At 46.2% G+C, this 18,814-nt stretch overlaps 3 protein-coding genes across 21 annotated transcripts in view; 2 read left to right on the top strand and 1 right to left on the bottom strand.

Moving 5' to 3' along the window:
* LOC125974183 (inhibin beta B chain) overlaps positions 1-18,814 on the bottom strand; it is a 43,117-nt gene that overhangs the window by 15,098 nt on the left and 9,205 nt on the right. For 4 of the 8 annotated variants that reach the window (XM_049729151.2, XM_049729152.2, XM_049729154.2 and 1 more), the window contains 3 exons: positions 17,489-17,535; positions 16,939-17,059; positions 12,751-12,940 (listed from right to left, as the gene is read on the bottom strand). Coding sequence is in view for 3 of the 8 variants with exons in the window: in XM_049729155.2 (XP_049585112.1) it covers positions 9,359-9,983; positions 12,751-12,940; positions 16,939-17,059; positions 17,489-17,535 (983 nt within the window). In the remaining 5 variants the exon portion in view is untranslated. Of the gene's footprint in view, positions 1-9,125; positions 9,984-12,750; positions 12,941-16,938; positions 17,060-17,488; positions 17,536-18,814 lie in introns of those variants that run through there. The other 4 variants (XM_049729155.2, XM_049729157.2, XM_049729148.2 and 1 more) reach the window with 2 other exon arrangements.
* LOC137840542 (uncharacterized) lies at positions 1,544-4,262 on the top strand. Of its 2 annotated transcripts, XM_068651645.1 has the most exons (3): positions 1,544-1,792; positions 1,878-1,934; positions 2,086-4,262. In XM_068651645.1, the coding sequence occupies exon 3, from the start codon at positions 2,106-2,108 to the stop codon at positions 4,260-4,262; it is 2,157 nt and encodes a 718-aa protein (XP_068507746.1). In that variant the 5' UTR covers positions 1,544-1,792; positions 1,878-1,934; positions 2,086-2,105. The 2 variants fall into 2 exon arrangements, with proteins under 2 accessions (XP_068507746.1, XP_068507745.1); XM_068651644.1 differs by having other exon boundaries at positions 1,574-1,792; positions 1,878-4,262.
* LOC125974177 (uncharacterized) overlaps positions 4,945-18,814 on the top strand; it is a 28,570-nt gene continuing 14,700 nt past the window's right edge. The window contains exons 1-3 of one of the 11 annotated variants that reach the window (XM_049729125.2): positions 4,945-8,017; positions 12,208-12,276; positions 12,417-12,689. In XM_049729125.2, the coding sequence (XP_049585082.1) occupies positions 4,945-7,848 (2,904 nt within the window). In that variant the 3' untranslated portion in view covers positions 7,849-8,017; positions 12,208-12,276; positions 12,417-12,689. Of the gene's footprint in view, positions 12,690-18,814 lie in introns of those variants that run through there. The other 10 variants (XM_049729122.2, XM_049729117.2, XM_049729124.2 and 7 more) reach the window with 10 other exon arrangements.

Genomic DNA, 18,814 nt, shown 5'->3' with positions numbered 1-18,814 from the left:
CTCTACCAGCTGGTTTCCGATCAACCCCTTTACCATGGCCCAAGATGAATTAAATAATAAAGGGAAAATGGGACGGGGATATTTCAAGCTTGTTAGATATTTAAGTTACTATTAGGCTTAGCATCATACCTATTAATGTTCGATTGAAATGGTTATCAACAATAACAGACTGAACTGGACTTAAAAACAGGAGCGTATATAATTTTAGTAAATTATTCTGGTGCGTATCAGCTGCGCTCGGTATTTAAATCAGGCCATCCAGCTGCGGTGATGATCCCATGGCACTCGTGCCAAAAATCTGGACAAACGTCACTTGATCAAGGAGCAAATCCACATCAGATGAGATCAGATGACTTTGTGTGTGCACTATGCACAGCGGTGTGTACTCTATGTGGTAACAAGAAAAACGCAAGTACATAGTGGGGGGAAAAAATAGGCTAGTAACAGAATTGATGTGCATTATTGATAATTGAAATATTCACTCTCCCAATGTCTCTGAAATCTCCTGCACTCGCTTTAAAATTTTCGGTTCTTTGGTTCTGCCATGTTTAGTATCTTTGGGTAAATTTCTTCTTCGTCTACTTTTGTCCTTTTTTGGTGGCAATCCATACTTATTTTACCTTGCTATTTTAGCTAGCTTATTTTACATGTTCCCCACAGGGTAAATTGTCCAAAATGTGCAAATTAGTCTAACAGTATTTGACCACACTGTTTTTACTGCAGCCACAGAATCCAATAATGCCATACGTTATGGCAACATGAGTGTAGCCAAGATCCTGTGTAAAGGGAAATGTGCTTTCGGGAGTTTGCAAGCATATTTTAAGGTTGTGTTAAACTTATAATCATATTAATATCTAGTATTGGAGTGCTCGTGTGGATTGGTGGGTGGCGAAGAATGTGCAGGCAAACTGCATGAACTTGTTTTCGTTGAAGTGTTGTGTATAGGCCCAGACAGGGAGTACCGGACGAGAACATCTCAAGGTCGTTGAAGAATGAGAACAACAGCACGTCTATGTTGCCCGGCTTCGCGGGGAAATCCAACCACCTGACCTCAGCCATAACGCCGACACGGGGAGGAGATGGCCATCGACCAATCATCTCACAATATTTTGCATGCTTTAATATTCATATTGTGTTTCTTTAAAACTGGGCAACCCGGAAGAATGTGTCGCCTTTTGGTGGTCACAAAAACGCACGAGTTTTAGTGTGAGGGACCCGGGACCCAGGCCTGTATTAGTGCGCTTTGTCAGGAATAAATAATTGGTAAATTTGGTCTAATTGATCTACTGGTCTTCTCTTTGACAGAACGAACTCGCAAAATTGTTAGGTGCGCCAGTGTGTGGATTAGGACATAGCAATTTATGTGTTAAGTGTTGATCGCAATTTGAAGTCAGATCAACTAGAATCCGTAACCTAACATGTGTTCGAAGATGGAACACAAAGCTGAGCAAAGGTAGTAGAGAACCGACTAGCAGTAAGACGGTTACAAATATTACGTACGGCTGCATTTGCCAGCAGTAGGTTCAACAGCAGCACAGGAAACCACTACACCAAACACCACTGTTCTGCCCTCAGAATTGTTTTCATGATGTAACGTTTTCTATGTAAAGAAGCATACACAATGGTTATTTGTCGTTCTGAAGCAAACCGGAAATGTATTTTGAAATGCACCGGAAGCTGCGCATGTTTTTGTTGAAGCGACTTGACATCTGATGAGTGGAGAGACGTTGGCGTTACTCGCGTCATCTAAGCAAAACTTTCTCCTCTCCTTATGCTCACGGAATCAACGGCTGTAAGTTATCATTGTTTTATTGGATAACTTTATTATTGTTTATAAGATAAAAAGAAACTAAGTGTGTTTGTTGTTTCACTTGCAGTTTCACTCGTTGTGTTTAACACTGAATCGAAATAAAGGGAGCAAGACGCTCTGAATCCTGGCTCAAGTGTTCTATACATGAGTTTGGCTGGCTGATGAACTGTGACAACGTACATGAAGTACATAACGCACAGGGAGATCAGTACAGTGAAAAGCCGCACCACAGTGAGTTAAGGAAACACCGAAAGATTCAAACATGGCCGCCGAAGATGTATCCAGTGTTATCGACATGGAGACGGTGGACTTTGAAGAGAATTCACGTCGACCTTCATCTTCCAAGTCATCAGTCCACAGTCGAGCGAGAGCTAGTGCTAACTCCAAGCACTCGTCATCCTACAATTCCGTTCTGGAGGCAGCTGCCAGAGCCAGAGCTTCAGCTGAAGCAGCGGCAACCAAGGTAGCCTATTCAAGGAAGCAGTTGGAAATTAAAAGGCAACGAGCTAGGCTAGACATAGATTTAGAAGAATTAGAAATTGAAAAGGAAGCAGAAGTGGCACGGGTGAGAGCAGAAGTATTGGAAGCAGCTGCAGCTATAGAAAATGAAGATGTGCTGAGCATAAAAAGTCATTTGTCAGCACATGTGGCTCAAAAACGCACTGAAGATTATGTGCAAAGCCAAACACAGCTCAACCCACAGTCCCTTGTAGCCTACAGTGGAGTCTGGCGCCGCGAACTCACGCATAGTCTACCACCTGCGGCAGCTGAGGAGAGGTCCTCACACAACGTCTGCAGACCATCAGTGGATGAGGAACGTGAGGTAAAGGAGCAGTTCCAAGAGCCAATCAACACTCCGTATTATGGTCCCCCATTTCATGGTCCAGTCAGACCTTGTGAGTACAGCCTCCTACGACAGTCATCACCCATACCTACGACACCACCACGCATGGATGACTCCAGGCCTTTGCGTGATAACCTCAGGCCTCTTCAGAGTGACATCGGAACCCCGACTCAGTCTTTACATGCAGCAAGGCACACATCTGCCCCAAAGCCACCTGACAGTCCACATATGCAACAAGGTCGGTATTCTCCTCCTCATGCTAGCCCTCCACAAATGATAGACTTTGCCAAGTTTCTTGCTCGCAGAGAATTAGTGACTACTGGCCTCACAAAATTTGATGATATGCCAGAGAATTTTAGGGCATGGCAGTCCTCATTCCTAAATGCAACACAAGGCTTAGGTTTATCATATAGTGAGGAGCTAGACCTCTTGGTGAAGTGGCTCGGTAAAGACTCGTCTGAACATGTAAAGAGGATCCGTGCTGTTTATGTCACCAAGCCCAAAGCTGCTCTACAACTGTCCTGGGATAGACTGCATGAATGCTATGGCGCACCAGAAATAATTGAAAATGCCCTGTTCAAAAGAGTGGACGATTTTCCCCGTCTGTCTGCTAGAGACAACACGAAGCTAAGATTGCTCAGTGATCTCCTCATGGAGCTATTAGCAGCCAAAAACGATGGATATCTTCCTGGCCTTGCATACCTCGACACGCCTCGTGGGATAAAGCCTATCGTGGAGAAGTTACCTTCAGGCCTGCAGGAGAAATGGCTCAGTGTAGGCTCAAAGTACAAGGAGCGCTACAGGACATCTTTCCCTCCCTTTTCGTTTTTTGTGGACTTTGTGTATGGCCAAGCCAAGGCTCGAAACGACCCAAACTTCAGCCTGTCCATCAGTAGCCAGCCGTACGGCAAAGGTGAGAAAGCTCCATTCAAGCCAAGTGAATTTAAGACTGCTGTATCTGTGCGCAAAACAGACGTGTCTGGTACCACTGATGCAAACACCTTAAACTCTACGGAAGATGGAAAGGAAAACAATGATCCGGCTCGTTATTGCCCTGTGCACAAGAAAACACGCCCATTGGAAAAATGCAGATCATTTAGAGCGAAAACATTACAGGAAAGAAAAGACATTCTTAAAGAACATAAACGCTGTTTTAAATGCTGCGCCCCAAACCACCTTGCCAAGGATTGTCAGGCATCATTGAAATGTGGTGAGTGTGACAGCCAAAGACACAGCTCTGCGATGCACCCAGACACCTCTCTGCCTCCCGATCAATCGGCCCTTCCACAAATAGACACAGTGGCACAAGGCAATTCCCCACTCGAAGTGACGTCACGATGCACTAAAGTTTGTGGCAAGGGCAACCTCCCACGTTCATGCTCAAAGGTGTGCCTGGTGCGCGTCTTCCCTCGGGGACAGCCGGATCGCTCTGTCAAGATGTATGTCATACTTGACGATCAGAGCAACCGCTCACTGGCCCGCTCTGAATTTTTCCACCTTTTCAAAGTCAAGAGCAGCCTCTCCCTTTACCTGATGAAGACCTGCGCCGGCACCACAGAGATGATCGGCAGGAAGGCGGCGGGCTTTCAGGTCGAAGCAGTGAACTGAGGTGTGCGCCTAGACCTTCCACCTCTCATTGAGTGCAATGAAATAATGAATAACAAATCTGAGATTCCAACTCCAGAGGTAACCCTCACACATGCGCACCTGAAGCATCTCGCTCCTCTCATTCCCAACCTGGATCCTGATGCAGAGATGATGATCCTGTTGGGGAGAGATACGATACGTGCACACAAAGTGAGAGATCAAGTCAACGGTCCTCATAACGCACCTTTTGCCCAGCGCCTGGACTTAGGCTGGGTCATTATAGGCGAAGTCTGCCTGGACAACGCCCACAAGCCAACCCTGAGCGTCTTCAAAACTCATGTGCTTCAAAATGGACGTCCGTCACTTCTCATTCCTTGCCAAAACAGCATCAGTGTGAAAGAGAAACCATGCTACGGCGGGGAGGACAAGCATAGCCACACTACACATACGTTGAAAGCATTGCCAGTCAAGGATCAGCTCGGGCAGACTGTTTTCCAACGAACAGACCGTGACAACAAGTGTGCCATGTCCTTTGAGGATGAATTCTTCTTGGAAATTATGGAAAAAGAAGTCGCCCAGGATGAAAGAAATAACTGGGTAGCTCCCCTACCATTTAAGTCACCTCGACCTCGGCTCCCAAATAACAGAGCGCAAGCCCTGTCTCGTCTCAGCTCTACGGCGCACTTTGAGAAAAAACGCTGAGATGAAAGAGCAGTTTTCCTCCTTCATGGAAAAGCTTTTTGAAAACAACCATGCAGAGATTGCCTCATCCATTGATGACACAAAAGAATGCTGGTACCTGCCCTTTTTTGGTGTGTACCACCCCCAGAAGCCTGGGCAAATAGGGGTCGTGTTTGACTCAAGCGCCCAACTGAACGGCCTCTCCCTCAACTCAGTGCTTCTCACAGGGCCCGACCTGAATAACACTCTGCTTGGCGTGCCGCTGCATTTCAGGAAAGATCTCATTGCTGTCACTGCGGACATCCAGCAGATGTTTTATGGATTCCTGGTGAGGCATGAGCACAGAGATTACCTCAGATTTCTGTGGCACAAAGACAATGACCTGTCTGAAGAGGTTCAAGAGTACCGCATGCGAGTACACGTCTTCGGCAACAGCCCATCGCCTGCAGTAGCCATCTATGGACTACGGCGTGCTGCCAAGAAAGGCGAAGCAAGGTATGGCACTGACACAACACAGTTTGTTCATAGACATTTCTACGTTGATGATGGACTCGTGTCACTGCCCACCGAGTCTGCTGCCATAGACCTGCTGAAACGTACCTGTGCCTCACTCGCCGAGTCTAATTTGAAGCTGCACAAAATTGCATCAAACAGTGTCACTGTGATGAAAGCTTTCGAACCTGAAAAACTGGCTTCTGGCATTAGAGAGCTGGGGCATAATGATGATTCTCTCCCTGCGCAGAGGAGCCTAGGCTTATGCTGGGACATTAACACAGACATGCTCACCTTTAACGTGGCCATTGCTGATAAGCCTTACACTCGCCGTGGGGTGCTGTCAGTTGTCAACAGCGTCTTCGACCCGCTGGGTCTGGCCGCCCCAGTGACCATCAAAGGCAGGCTGCTACTGCGAGAGCTGTCCAGTGGGGTCCAGGATTGGGACACTCCACTCCCTGACGAAAAGGCGAGGATGTGGAAAACATGGGAATCATCACTCAAAGAGTTGAGTAGCCTCCATGTGCCCCGCTGCTATGTTTCAATGTCACTCTCGGAGCCAAGGTACACAGAACTGTGTGTTTTTTGTGACGCATCTAACTGGGCTATAGGGGCGGTTGCATACTTAAGAGCAGTCAGTAAGGAGGGCCATTGCAAAGTGGGATTTGTGATGGGAAAGGCTAGACTGTCACCGCAGCCGGAGGCTACGATCCCACGACTTGAGCTCTGTGGTGCCGTCCTGGCTGTTGAGCTGGCAGAGTTGGTCTTGAGTGAACTGGACCACAAACCAGACGCTGTGAAATTCTACTCCGACAGCAAGGTGGTCCTTGGATACATCTATAACGACTCAAGGCGCTTCTTTGTGTACGTGCACAATCGTGTGCATCGTATTCGCCAAACAACCTCTCCTGAGCAGTGGCATTATGTGCCATCGGAACATAACCCTGCTGATTTAGCCACCAGGTCAGTACCTGCATCACAGCTGATGGACACAATGTGGTTCGTAGGACCCGACTTTCTTCACAAGACTCCTAAGCTGGACACGCACATTCAGTTCGATCTGATAGAGCCTGGAAAAGATGTGGAGGTCAGACCGCAAGTGACAGCTTTACTTACGCACATCGAAACCAAGCCACTTACCTCTTCAAGATTCCAGCGTTTTTCAAAATGGAGCTCCTTGCTGAGAGCCGTTTCCTTTCTGATACATCAGACACGTTCTCACAAGTCAATCTCCACCTCAGACTCAACAGACACACCACAGCATGCATGCAAAGGCTGGCATCAGTGCAGCGGACCTCGCACTCCTGAGGAGCTTGCAGCAGCCAAGAGACTCATACTAGAGACTGTCCAAAGAGATGTATATCCAGATGAATACGCTGCTCTTAAAGCACACAAAGAAGTCTCTAACTCAAGTCAGATCTTGACCCTGGACCCCTACATGTGTGAGGGCCTGCTGCGGGTCGGAGGGCGCCTCAGGCATGCTTCTCTCGACTCAGAGATAAAACACCCAATCATCCTCCCGAAGCAAAACCAGGTCACCAGGCTGCTTGTGGAACACCATCATGCAGAGGTAAAGCACCAGGGGCGACAATTCACAGAGGGAGCCATCAGGGCAGCTGGACTATGGATTGTCGCTGGCAAAGGGCTGGTGAGCTCTATCCTCTATCACTGTGTGACATGCCGTAAGCTGAGAGGGAAGGTGGAAGTGCAAAAAATGGCTGACCTCCCTCCGGAGCGACTCGACACCTCTCCACCCTTCAGCTATGTGGGGCTGGATGTATTTGGACCGTGGACGGTGGTGACACGACGCACTCGTGGAGGTGCGGCAGAAAGCAAAAGATGGGCCATTCTGTTCACATGCATGTGCACCAGAGGAGTACACATTGAAATTATTGAATCGATGGATACTGCCAGTTGCATAAATGCGCTACGGAGATTCTTTGCCGTCAGGGGCCCAGCAAAGCAGCTCAGGTCAGACAGAGGGACAAATTTCGTGGCTGCTAGTGCAGAACTAGGGATGAGGCCCTCACATGAAAAGCAGAACAACATCTTGAATTATCTCCACAGCAAAGACTGCACGTGGGAGTTCAACCCACCACACGCTTCCCACATGGGAGGTGTGTGGGAACGCATGATTGGGGTGGCACGAAGAATATTAGATTCTATGCTTCTGCAAAACAAACATACTCGCCTGACACATGAGGTCCTGTGCACGCTGATGGCGGAGGTGTCGGCAATAATCAACGCCAGGCCGTTGGTCCCTATTTCATCAGACCCCTCTGCTTCAGTCTTGCTGTCTCCTTCCATGCTACTGACACAGAAGCCAGGCCTGCTTGCTCCTCCGGGCGAGTTTGCGGGGAAAGACCTTCTGAGAGGCCAGTGGAGGCAAGTGCAGGCGCTGGCGAACGAATTCTGGAACCGTTGGGAGAAATGAGTACCTGAGCACTCTTCATCCGAGACGTAAGTTGCACAGGACACAACGCAACCTTCAACCAGGGGACATTGTGCTGCTAAAGCAAACTCAAGTGCCAAGGAATGAGTGGCCGATGGCTATGGTCATATCCACCCCCAAGAGCAGTGATGGGAAGGTCCGGAAGGTTGAGGTGAGGACATCATCCCAAGGCATCTCGAAAACTTACCTGCGGCCCATTTCTGAAGTGGTCCTTCTCATGGAAAAAGCGGATTAAAAGTGGACTGAGAAAAAAGGAAAGTAGTTTCAAAGGTTAGTGGCATTAAATGCCAGACGGGGAGTGTTCTGCCCTCAGAATTGTTTTCATGATGTAATGTTTTCTATGTAAAGAAGCATACACAATGGTTATTTGTCGTTCGGAAGCAAACCAGAAATGTATTTTGAAATGCACCGGAAGCTGCGCATGTTTTTGTTGAAACGACTTGACATCTGATGAGTGGAGAGACGTTGGCGTTACTCGCGTCATCTAGGCAAAACTTTCTCCTCTCCTTATGCTCACGGAATCAACGGCTGTAAGTTATCATTGTTTTATTGGATAACTTTATTATTGTTTATAAGATAAGAAGAAACTACCGTAATTTCCGGACTATAAGCCGCACCGGACTATAAGCCGCACCAGCGAAAATTCAGGGATATTTTTGTTTTTTTTCTTACATAAGCCGCACCGGACTATAAGCCGCACGTGCACATGAGTTTTTTACAAAGAAACACAGTACACAGAAAGCCGTAAAAATCCATAAATACGCCGCGCCGCCATTTAAGCCTCAGGGTTCAAAGTAACATTCTGAATAAAATGCATTAAAAGTTCACATTCATTACAACTTGTTTTTGGTGAGCAAAATGTCAGAAGAATTTAATTTAAATGCTGATTGATTGGGTTTTAATACAATGCAGATGGTCCAAACAGCACCACTGCTTTGTGTAATCTCTGAGTCACATAGCAGAGTAAGAGACAGGGTTTAGAGCCCTTTGACGCAGGTCACCTAGCGTGCATTCCTACTAAAGCTCATAATAGCCACAAGCAACACAGCCAGAATAAGCAGCAGCCATAGTAGTGTTTCAAAATAGTATTTTTGTTGTTGTTTTTTTCTTCAAGATACCGCACGACAGTGGTCCACAGCCTTTTTACGAGTGTATAAAAGTGATCAAATCATCACAAAAATCACAAAAAAAATCTTATAATATATGTGGAGCAATACAGAGTAACTCATGGGAACACGCTTTCAATAAAAGCATTAGTATAAACAAAAAAATCCCTTTATTAGCTTCCAAGTGGAAGGTTATGCTAATGGAGCTGTTGAAATTACTAAAAAAATGTAAACTCTTTTCCTGGATACAGTATTTTTGTGTTTAAACAAAAAAAAATGCAAATATAATATTGTATATTTTTAACAATAAGATCTGTCAACATTACACTACCGGTAACAAGATAACACTGTTTTTCACACCCATTCTGTGCACTCTTCAAAATCTGTCAAGAGTCAGACAGAGTCATTTGCCAAACTGATAGAGGATTAAGTCCGGAACACGGTCTGCCGCCAAACACCAGTAGCAGGTCAGGCAAATGTTGCGATATGTCGTCATCCTCTTCTTCGAGCAACTCCTCCTCTGTGCAGCTCCAGTGCTTACTAAATGCTTTATTTTCAAATGTTAGACAATTTTCTCCCTGATGCACATTTTTTTCCAGTAAGACACTTTTGTCCAGTTCTGTTGCATTACTAATAGTTTTGAGATGGCGTTTCTCTAAAGTGAATGTTTGCAGCTCTATAGCACCCTCTGACCCTAGAAAAGTGAGCGGGGCAGGAAAACATTTGTTTTGGAAAGGCCTACATTTTTCATATTGCAGCTTCGGGTGGGTCTCTGAGCAGATGCTGGTGGTGTCGGCTGTGTACTTGGGACCCAGACCAATACAACAGTGGTGCATCTTATCCGGAGAGCTTGATCCTGGCATTGTGTTTATTTGCCACCATGTATGAGTGGAGAAGTTGTACCTCCATAAACAGTTCTTTGGATAGTTCAGGCTTTCTCCACCTCCAAAAAGAAGCATGCTGTCCTTGTAGGCTACCGCTGAGTGACCAATTAATTTTGAGGGTCCAGACCTGGGGAACATATCAATAGGTGCGTTTAGGGCATTTGAAATTTTTCTTGGGGTGTAGGTATATTTATGCTATCACCATGTAATCATTTGTTTAAGATGTATGCGAGAATTTAAACACCACCACTCCACTTGTCAATTATTCTATTAGCCTAAAAGAAATAGTACATATCTGGTAAAAGGTCAATTATTCCATTAGCCTAAAAATATAGTACCTACCCTATTTATTCTAATTATCGCCCATATTCTAATAATTGCCCAGTGTGTGTTAGCGGTGACATAAATAAAAAACATTGATACCTCTAATTATCGCCCATGTTGCTAAAAATTCCCTCTAAAACTTACGTTTCCCTCCGCAACCGCATGCCGACGTCATTGTGCAAGTTTAAATATGACTGATTTGACAGTACGTCGAATGTCCCTTTTAAATTGTTTTTTCTTCATAAACTATGATACAATTACACTTGTCACTCCGCTACAATATCCTCACACAACTACGTTATCGGGGCGTGCGCTCGAACAAGACGATCGCGATAACATGACGTGCGCAACATGACGTGCGCAACATGTGATGGGCGACGGTAACGTGTCGCATCGATGGAGCGTCATTTGACGCATCCCGCTGTTAGAGGTAGATCAAAACAGTCGCTGTTCTAGTGTTAAGAACACCAGTGAGATGCAGGTATTGCATACTACATAAGGAAAATATACATATTATCACCCATTTCAGTGCCCCTTGGCGATCGGACAAAAAGTTTTCTCTATTAATCGCCCACCCCCCCTGTTGGACATAAACCTTCTGTAATTATCGCCCTGGGCGATAATTACAATAAATACGGTATCTGGTAAATGGCATCTGAGTGGTGCAGAATGGTGTCCTTACACTAAATAGAGCTGTAACTTTGTTTAACCCTAAAGTCTTCTCAGTAACTTACCAGAGACAACTTCAGCCAGGCCTGTTAAAACTGTTCATATCAAACCAAGGCAATTTTGTCCTTTACGGTAACAAAATCATCACAGGACAAAGTTACGGTGGATGAACTAACAAACACTTTACACAATGGTCACAGTTATCTCTCCACTGACTGTGGAAACAAATTGAATGCAAAAATATTGTGACATCAAGATTGCAACAAAGATGTCCTGTGGTCGCACGAAAACCGAGGCTTTAGTTGAAAACGTGTTGGCACCATTTAGACAAGGATGTTTGTCAGCAGAGCTTGAGAAAGCCCAGTATTTTAGCATCTGTTCTGATGCATCAAATTCTGGCCACACGAAGGTGTTTCCTTACACCATTCAGTATTTGGTGAATTACCGTCAATTTCGGACTATAAGCCGCAACTTTTTTCTCAAATTTTGAACCCTGCGGCTTATAGTACGGTGCGGCTTATATAAGATTCTTTCTGTGATTTTTGAGATGACTTGATCACTTTTATACACTCGTAAAAAGGCTGTGGACGGCTGTTGTGTGGCACCGCTTTGCTGGGCGGAGAGATATGTGACACGGTCACTGGGGAGAAAAGTGGTGTGTTGATCGCATGTCCATCCGCCAGGCAAATAGTGCTGTATAATTCACACAAAGAAGAGAGAACGAGATCAAGACGGACATTACTGAAAGGAAGCATTTATACACAAACCGTTTTTTAACCAGACCTGTTAGTGCTGTGCTACCGAATTGCTGCTGTGTTACCGCCGCGTCTCTGTGACTTTTACCGGTATGTTCTTTTTAATCCAGCCCTATTAGTGCTGTGTTACTTCCGTGTTGCTGTGGTATTACTGCCGCGTCACAGGCAGTGTTTGGAAAGAAATGTTAAGGTATGTTATTAAAACTTTAAAAAGGCTTTCTGCGTACCGTCTTTCTTTGTAGATAACTCGCGTGCACGCTTCCGTGTTGCTGCGGTACGACTGCTGCGTCACAGGCAGCGTTTAGAAAGACATGTTAAAGTATGTTATTAAAACTTTAAAAAGTCTTTCTGTGTACTTTCTTTCTTTGTATATAACTCATGCGCAGGTGCGGCTTATAGTCTGGTGCGACTTATATAAGAAAAAAAAAATATTCCTGAATTTTAGCTGGTGTGGCTTATAGTCAGGTGCGGTTTATAGTCCGGTGCGGTTTATAGTCCGAAAATTACAGTAAATTGAATCCAAATAGACTTATCTGTCTACTCCTGTATGTACTGTATGTGCCCACTTATTTCAGTTATATGTCCTTCTATGTATTTGTTTAGCCAAGAGCAGCAAGCAGCAGAGGCACAGGCAAGCACAAGCTAAGCACCCACCACACGCTAAGCAATCAGGTAAGCTGTTTGACAATACACTTTACATTGCTACACTTGGTTATTCTTACAGTGAAAAATGACATTACTTGATTTTATTCCACATAAGCAAACAGAACCCATTACTTATTCCCCTCTTTCCCCCCCAACACTGCCTCCAGGTGTCCACAACAAAAAAAACTGTTGAAAATAAACTAAAAATAATAAAGGCCTGCTATTAAATAAAGCAATTACTAACTAAACAAATAAATAGTAAGTGTCATTTTTACTAATAAGAGCTATACAACTGCAGCATAGAAGGGTGATTTTTATTTTTATCGGGTTAGATGTGCGAAGGGCTTACAAACAAAAAGGTCGATTTGATGGTCAAAATTTACAGAATTTTGGTGATACAAAGGTGGCAACCCTAGTTGGCATTGGGTCTTGGACTTGAATGATATCACAGTTTTAATCAAGTCTGTATAGGGTCGAAACCAAAGAATAAACGTAACTTACTTAGTTTTGAGTGAACTCCACGTATAGGTGGCAGGATTCCACTTCCAGAAATCTCTCTGCTCTCTCAAGCCTTTCAAACCACCAAACAGGTACATGCAGCTCTGGTAGACCATTGCAGAGTGACAGTGTCTTGGACCTGGGCTAACAGACCCCTGGTCCAAACTGGTGAACAGCGACCAATCCATGGTTTCTGTAAGGCAAATACACACAAATATTAACTCAAAGAATACAGTGATCCCTCGTTTATTGCTGATAATTGGGTCCAAGATAGGGCAATAGGTGAAAATCCGTGATGTGGAATCAATATTTTTACGATATCCGCACAAGACTTTTTTGTTTTTAAACACTTTAAAGTATTTTTTTTTTAATTTCTTGTATTTTAAACACTTTTAAACATTTTAAACTTAAACTGACTTTTAGAAACATTCTTTAGGACTTCAGTATGACTCAGTCACACAAAACACTACCGTAAATGTGTCCCGGCTCCGCTATGCTCTCGCCGTGCTGGCCGGCTGACACGCTGGCTGGCTGACGCGCCCTCACACTGGTCTGCTAAACACTTTTTAAACATTTTAAAGTTGATGATGATGTTGATAGGACTTTATTCATCCCACAGCGGGAAATTTACTTGTCACAGCAGGGTACAAGAGTACAAGAATACAAGTGCCAAATTTAAAAAAGGATAAATAACAGACAAGGCCAAAGACAAGTGCCACTAGTAGCGGTAGAGACGAAACATAATTTTACCAAGCGCCACGCATGCTGTAGAGTATGACAGCAGCGGGAATGAAGGACCTGACTTTTAGAAACATTTAGAAATGCCCGCGCGCTGGTCCGCGGTGTCGTGCATATCCAATGCAGAACTGCACACGCTAATCAGTGCTGATCGCTGCCACCTATGCCCTTGTTATCTGCAGTGGATTGTCTGCCTTGATTCAACATTCAAGATTCAAGAGTTTTTATTCGCCATGTTTGAGCGTGCCAAACAAGGAATTTGACTTCGGTAAATCGCAGCCTCTGTTCAACATTTAGGTGACTAACAACAACACTCAGGACATGTGAAAAATGGCAGATATTGTCAGCCACCTCATCTGGCGCCTCTCAACGTGGAGGAGCAGCGGCTCTACTCCGAGTCTCTCCCGGATGACCGAGCTTCTCACCTTATCTCGAAGGGAGAGCCCGGACACCCTGCGGAGGAAACTCATTTCGGCCGCTTGTATCCTGGATCTCGTTCTTTCGGTCATGACCCATAGCTGAGGGTAGGAGCATAGATCGACCGGTAAATCGAGAGCTTTGCCTTTTGGCTCAGCTCTCTCTTCACCACGACGGACCGGTCCGCATTACTGCCGACACTGCACCGATCCGCCTGTCGATCTAGCGCTCCATCCTGCCCTCACTCGTGAACAAGACCCCAAGATACTTGAACACCTCCACTTGGGGCAGGGTCTCATCCCCGATCCGGAGAGGGCATTCCACCCTTTTCCGACCGAGGGCCATGGACTCGGATTTGGAGGTGCTGACCCCCATCCCGACCGCTTCACACTCGGCTGCGAACCGCTCCAGTGAGAGCTGGAGATCACGGCCTGAAAAAGCCAACAGCACCACGTCATCTGCAAAAAGCAGAGACACGATGCTGAGGTCCCCAAACCGGACCCCCTTAACGCCTCGCTCTTATCAGTTGGCTCGGCACCCCGTACTCCCGAAGCACCCTCCACAGAACCTCCCGAGGGACACAGTCGAACGCCTTCTCCAAGTCCACAAAACACATGTGGACTGCTTGGGCGAACTTCCATGCACCCTCGAGGATCCTGCAGAGGGTGTAGAGCTGGTCCACTGTTCCACGGCCAGGACGAAAGCCACACTGCTCCTCCTGAATCCGAGGTTCGACCTCCCGACAGACCCTCCTCTCCAGCACCCCTGAATAGACCTTACCAGGGAGGCTGAGGAGTGTGACTCCCCTGTAATTGTAACCCTCCGGTCCCCCTTCTTAAAGAGGGGAACCACCACCCCAGTCTGTCAATCCAGAGGCACCGTCCCCGATCTCCACGCAATGCTGTAGAGGCGTGTCAGCCATGACAGCCCCACAACGTCCAGAGCCTTTAAGAACTCCGGGCGGATCTCATCCCCCCTCGGGGCCTTGCCACCGAGGAGTTTTTTAACTACCTCAGTGACTTCGACCCCAGAGATTGGAAAGTCCGCCTCAGTCTCCAGGCCCTGCTTCCACAATGGAAGGCGTGTCGGTGGAATTGAGGAGGTCTTCGAAGTATTCTCCCCACCGACTCACAACGTCCCGAGTCGAGGTCAGCAGCACGCCATCTCCACTGTAAACAGTGTTGACTGTGCGCTGCTTCCCCCTCCTGAGACGCCGGATGGCGGACCAGAATTTCCTCGAAGTCGTCCGGAAATCATTTTCCATGGCCTCGCCAAACTCCTCCCATGCCCGGGTTTTTGCCTCAGCAACCGCCGAAGCTGCGTTCCGCTTGGCCATCCGGTACCTGTCAGCTGCCTCCTGAGTCCCACCGGCCAAAAATGGCCCGATAGGACTCCTTCTTCAGCTTGACGGCATCCCTTCCCGCCGGTGTCCACCAGCGGGTTTGGGGATTGCCGCCACGACAGGCACCAACAACCTTACTGCCACAGCTTCGGTTGGCTGCCTCAACAAGGGAAGCGCGGAACATGGTCCACTCAATGTCCCCCGCCTCCCCCGGGACGTGGGAAAAGGTCTGCCGGAGGTGGGTGTTGAAGCTCTTCCTGACAGGGGATTCTGCCAGACGTTCCCAGCAGACCGTCACAGAGCGTTTGGGTCTGCCAGGTCGGACCGGCATCTTCCCCCACCATCGGAGCCAACCCACCACCAGGTGTTGATCAGATACCAGCTCCGCCCCTCTCGTCACCCGAGTGTCCAAAACATGCAGCAACAAATCCGATGGCACGACTACATCGTCGATCATCGAACTGCGGCCTAGGGTGTCCTAGTGCCAAGTGCACACATGGACATCCTTATGCTTGAACATGGTGTTCATTATAGAAAATCCGTGTCGAGCACAGAAGTCCAACAATAGAACACCGCTCGGGGTCAGATCGGGCGGGGGCGTTCCTCCCAATCACGCCCTTCCAGGTCTCGCTGTCATTGCCCACGTGAGCATTGAAGTCACCCAGTAGAACGATGGAGTCCCCAGAAGGAGCGCTCTCCAGTACTTCCTCCAGGGACCCCAAGAAGGGTGGGTACTCTGAGCTGCCATTTGATGCATAGACACAAACAACAGTCAGTCTCACCTGAAGGCGGAGGGCGGCTACCCTCGCGTTCACCGGGGTGAACCCCAATGTGCAGGCCCCTCGTCGGGGGGCAATAAGCATGCCCACACCTGCTCGACGCCTCTCACCGTGGGCAACTCCAGAGTGGAAGAGAGTCCACCCCCTCTCGAGAGGGCTTGTACCAGAGCCCAAACTATGTGTGGAGGCAAGTCCGACTATGTCTAGTCGGAACTTTTCTGCCTCACACACCAGCCAGAGAGGTGACATTCCCTAGAGCCAGCCTCTGCAGCCGGGGTTTGGACCACCAAGGTCCCCGCCTTTGGCCACCGCCCAGTTCACTTTGCACCCGACCCCTTTGGCCCCTCCCACAGGTGGTGAGCCCATGGGAAGGGGGACCCATGTTTTCTTTTCGGGCTATGCCCGGCCGGGCCCCATGGGCGAAGGCCCGGCCACCAGGCACTCGTCTTCGAGCCCCATCTCCAGGCCTGGCTCCGGAGGGGGGCCCTGGTGACCCGCGTCCGGGCGAGGGAAAACTAGGTCCAATTTTCTTAATCGTCATAAGGGGTTTTGTGAGCCGTGCTTTGTCTGGCCCCTCACCGAAGACCCTTTTGCCATGGGTGACCTTACCAGTGGCATGAAGCCCCAGACAACATGGCTCCTAGGATCATAGGGGCACGCAAACCCCTCCACCACGGTAAGGTGATGACTCACGGAGGGGTATTATTATTATTATTATTATTATTACTATTATTAGTATTATTATTATATGTACTCGATGGTTGTTCATTTCTGTGTGCCCTGCGATTGGCTGGTAACCGGTTCAGAGTGTCCCCCGCCTACTGCCCGATGACTGCTGGGAGAGGCTCCAGCACGCCCGCGATCCCCATGGGGACAAGCGGTGTAGAAAATGGATGAATGATTATATGTACTCACCACAATCCAAACTCCAAAATTCTCGAGTTGATCCCTTTATATCTATGAAGCCGCCATACACCAGCATGGATGAACCTATCACCACCGCACTGTGGCCTTTTCTGTTGGTTGGCATTGGTGTCTATAGCCATGAAAATATAACACATAGACACAAGTTGGTTTAGTTATGTAGTGACATTTTACCTCAAGGCACTTGAAATGGAATAGGTCTAGACCATGCTCATTCGCTTACTCACTGACAAACATTGATCAATATTTTCATGTGGGTGTTAGTTTTTGCAATTTGCTAATTAATTGAAGCAACAAAATAATGAGAAGCCAAATGGGAGCGGAAAGAGGGCTTTTTAGGAAGCCGAGCCTAAAGAAACGGCTCTTGTAAAATAACTTGAATTCCCATCATTTTCTAAAACCACAACACAAGCAGGTTCGTAGCTTTTTCATTTTTTTCCCCCAACTTTAACGTGACATTTCATCAACAGGAAGCATAACCTTTTTGTAAAAGAGCCAAATTAATTTGAAAAAAATGCAAAGAACAAAAACATAAACTTACCTTAGGAACATTTGCTTTTCTCGTACAGTGCACCCATTTGAGCTTTGCTTAAATAGACAAAAAGAACAATGTTGTAAAATGTGATTCCAAAGGAAAATATAAACCAACAAGTTGTGCTGCTTTGTCACACAACTTTAGTAGTAGTAGTAGTAGTAGTAGTAGTACTTAGTAGTAGTAGAAGTATTAGTGGTAGAAGTAGTAGTCGTATCATCATTAAGAAAATGACTTAAAGGTTACTGTTGGCTGTAAATGTAAAGGCAACTCAAAAGCTGGTGTATGTCCATCTAAATTTCTGATTAACGTGTTGAAAAAGTTTGACGGTATGTATATGTAGTTTTTACTGTATTGAAATGTGTCTTAAATAATTTAAAGGACAAAAAATGGACATTCCTTATTCAAGAAGAGCTTTAAGCAAAGCAAGATAAAACTCCGGATGAGGCTTTTTCTGCCATAACAAAAAAATTGAGTGATGCACAGACATTTATCCAAAAGGTTCCTCCTTAATGCCAATTAAGGATTTTTTTTTTTTAATAAAACAAATTTCCCGATAATAGATAAGATAATAGACAAAATAAATAACATTTAGCTGAGATTGTTATTTGATTTTCGAATGAGACTCTTTTTCAATGCATGCATAAAATGTAAATACAATTTGGGGGCTGGAGAGGATTAATTGCATTTCCATTCAATCAAATGGGAAAGGCTACTTCAATTTACACGTTTCGAGATACAAACGGGTCACAGAGCATATTATGATCATAACTTGAGGTATCACTATAGTAATGGAGTGAGTAGCCAGTCGCATATTCCAATTTGCAGATTTTTTTCAAGATTTTTTCACAACCTTATTTAGGAGGCAATTTCTGTTGTTGCTGTCGTCTCCCCCCAATAGAGAATGCTTTTAGGCAGCCCTCCCCGTGTTTTTTGTAACATTTTTTTTTTTTTATATATAAATAAATAAAAATATATAGTTGGTGTCAATTATACTGTATAAGGCAGGGGTCTCAAACTCCAGTCCTCGGGGGCCGCATTCCTACATGTTTTCCAAGTTTCCCTCGTTAAACACACCTGATTCAAATGATCAGTTCATCCTCACGTTCCGCAGGAGCCTGATAATTGAATCAGGTGTGTTTAACAAGGGAAACTTGGAAAACATGTAGGAATGCGGCCCCCGAGGACTGGAGTTTGAGACCCCTGGTATAAGGCAAGAGGTGTCAAACTCATTTTTATCGTGGGCCACATTGTAGTCATAGCTTCTTTTGGAGGGCCATTATGACTGTCAACCCAAATAAATGTATGAGCCCCTCATATTATATACAGTAAAAG

The sequence above is a fragment of the Syngnathus scovelli genome, chromosome 8 (genome assembly GCF_024217435.2).
Source record: "Syngnathus scovelli strain Florida chromosome 8, RoL_Ssco_1.2, whole genome shotgun sequence".
Taxonomy (NCBI): domain Eukaryota; kingdom Metazoa; phylum Chordata; class Actinopteri; order Syngnathiformes; family Syngnathidae; genus Syngnathus; species Syngnathus scovelli.
Note: the sequence above shows the minus strand (reverse complement) of the source record. Positions and strands in the feature narration are given on the sequence as shown.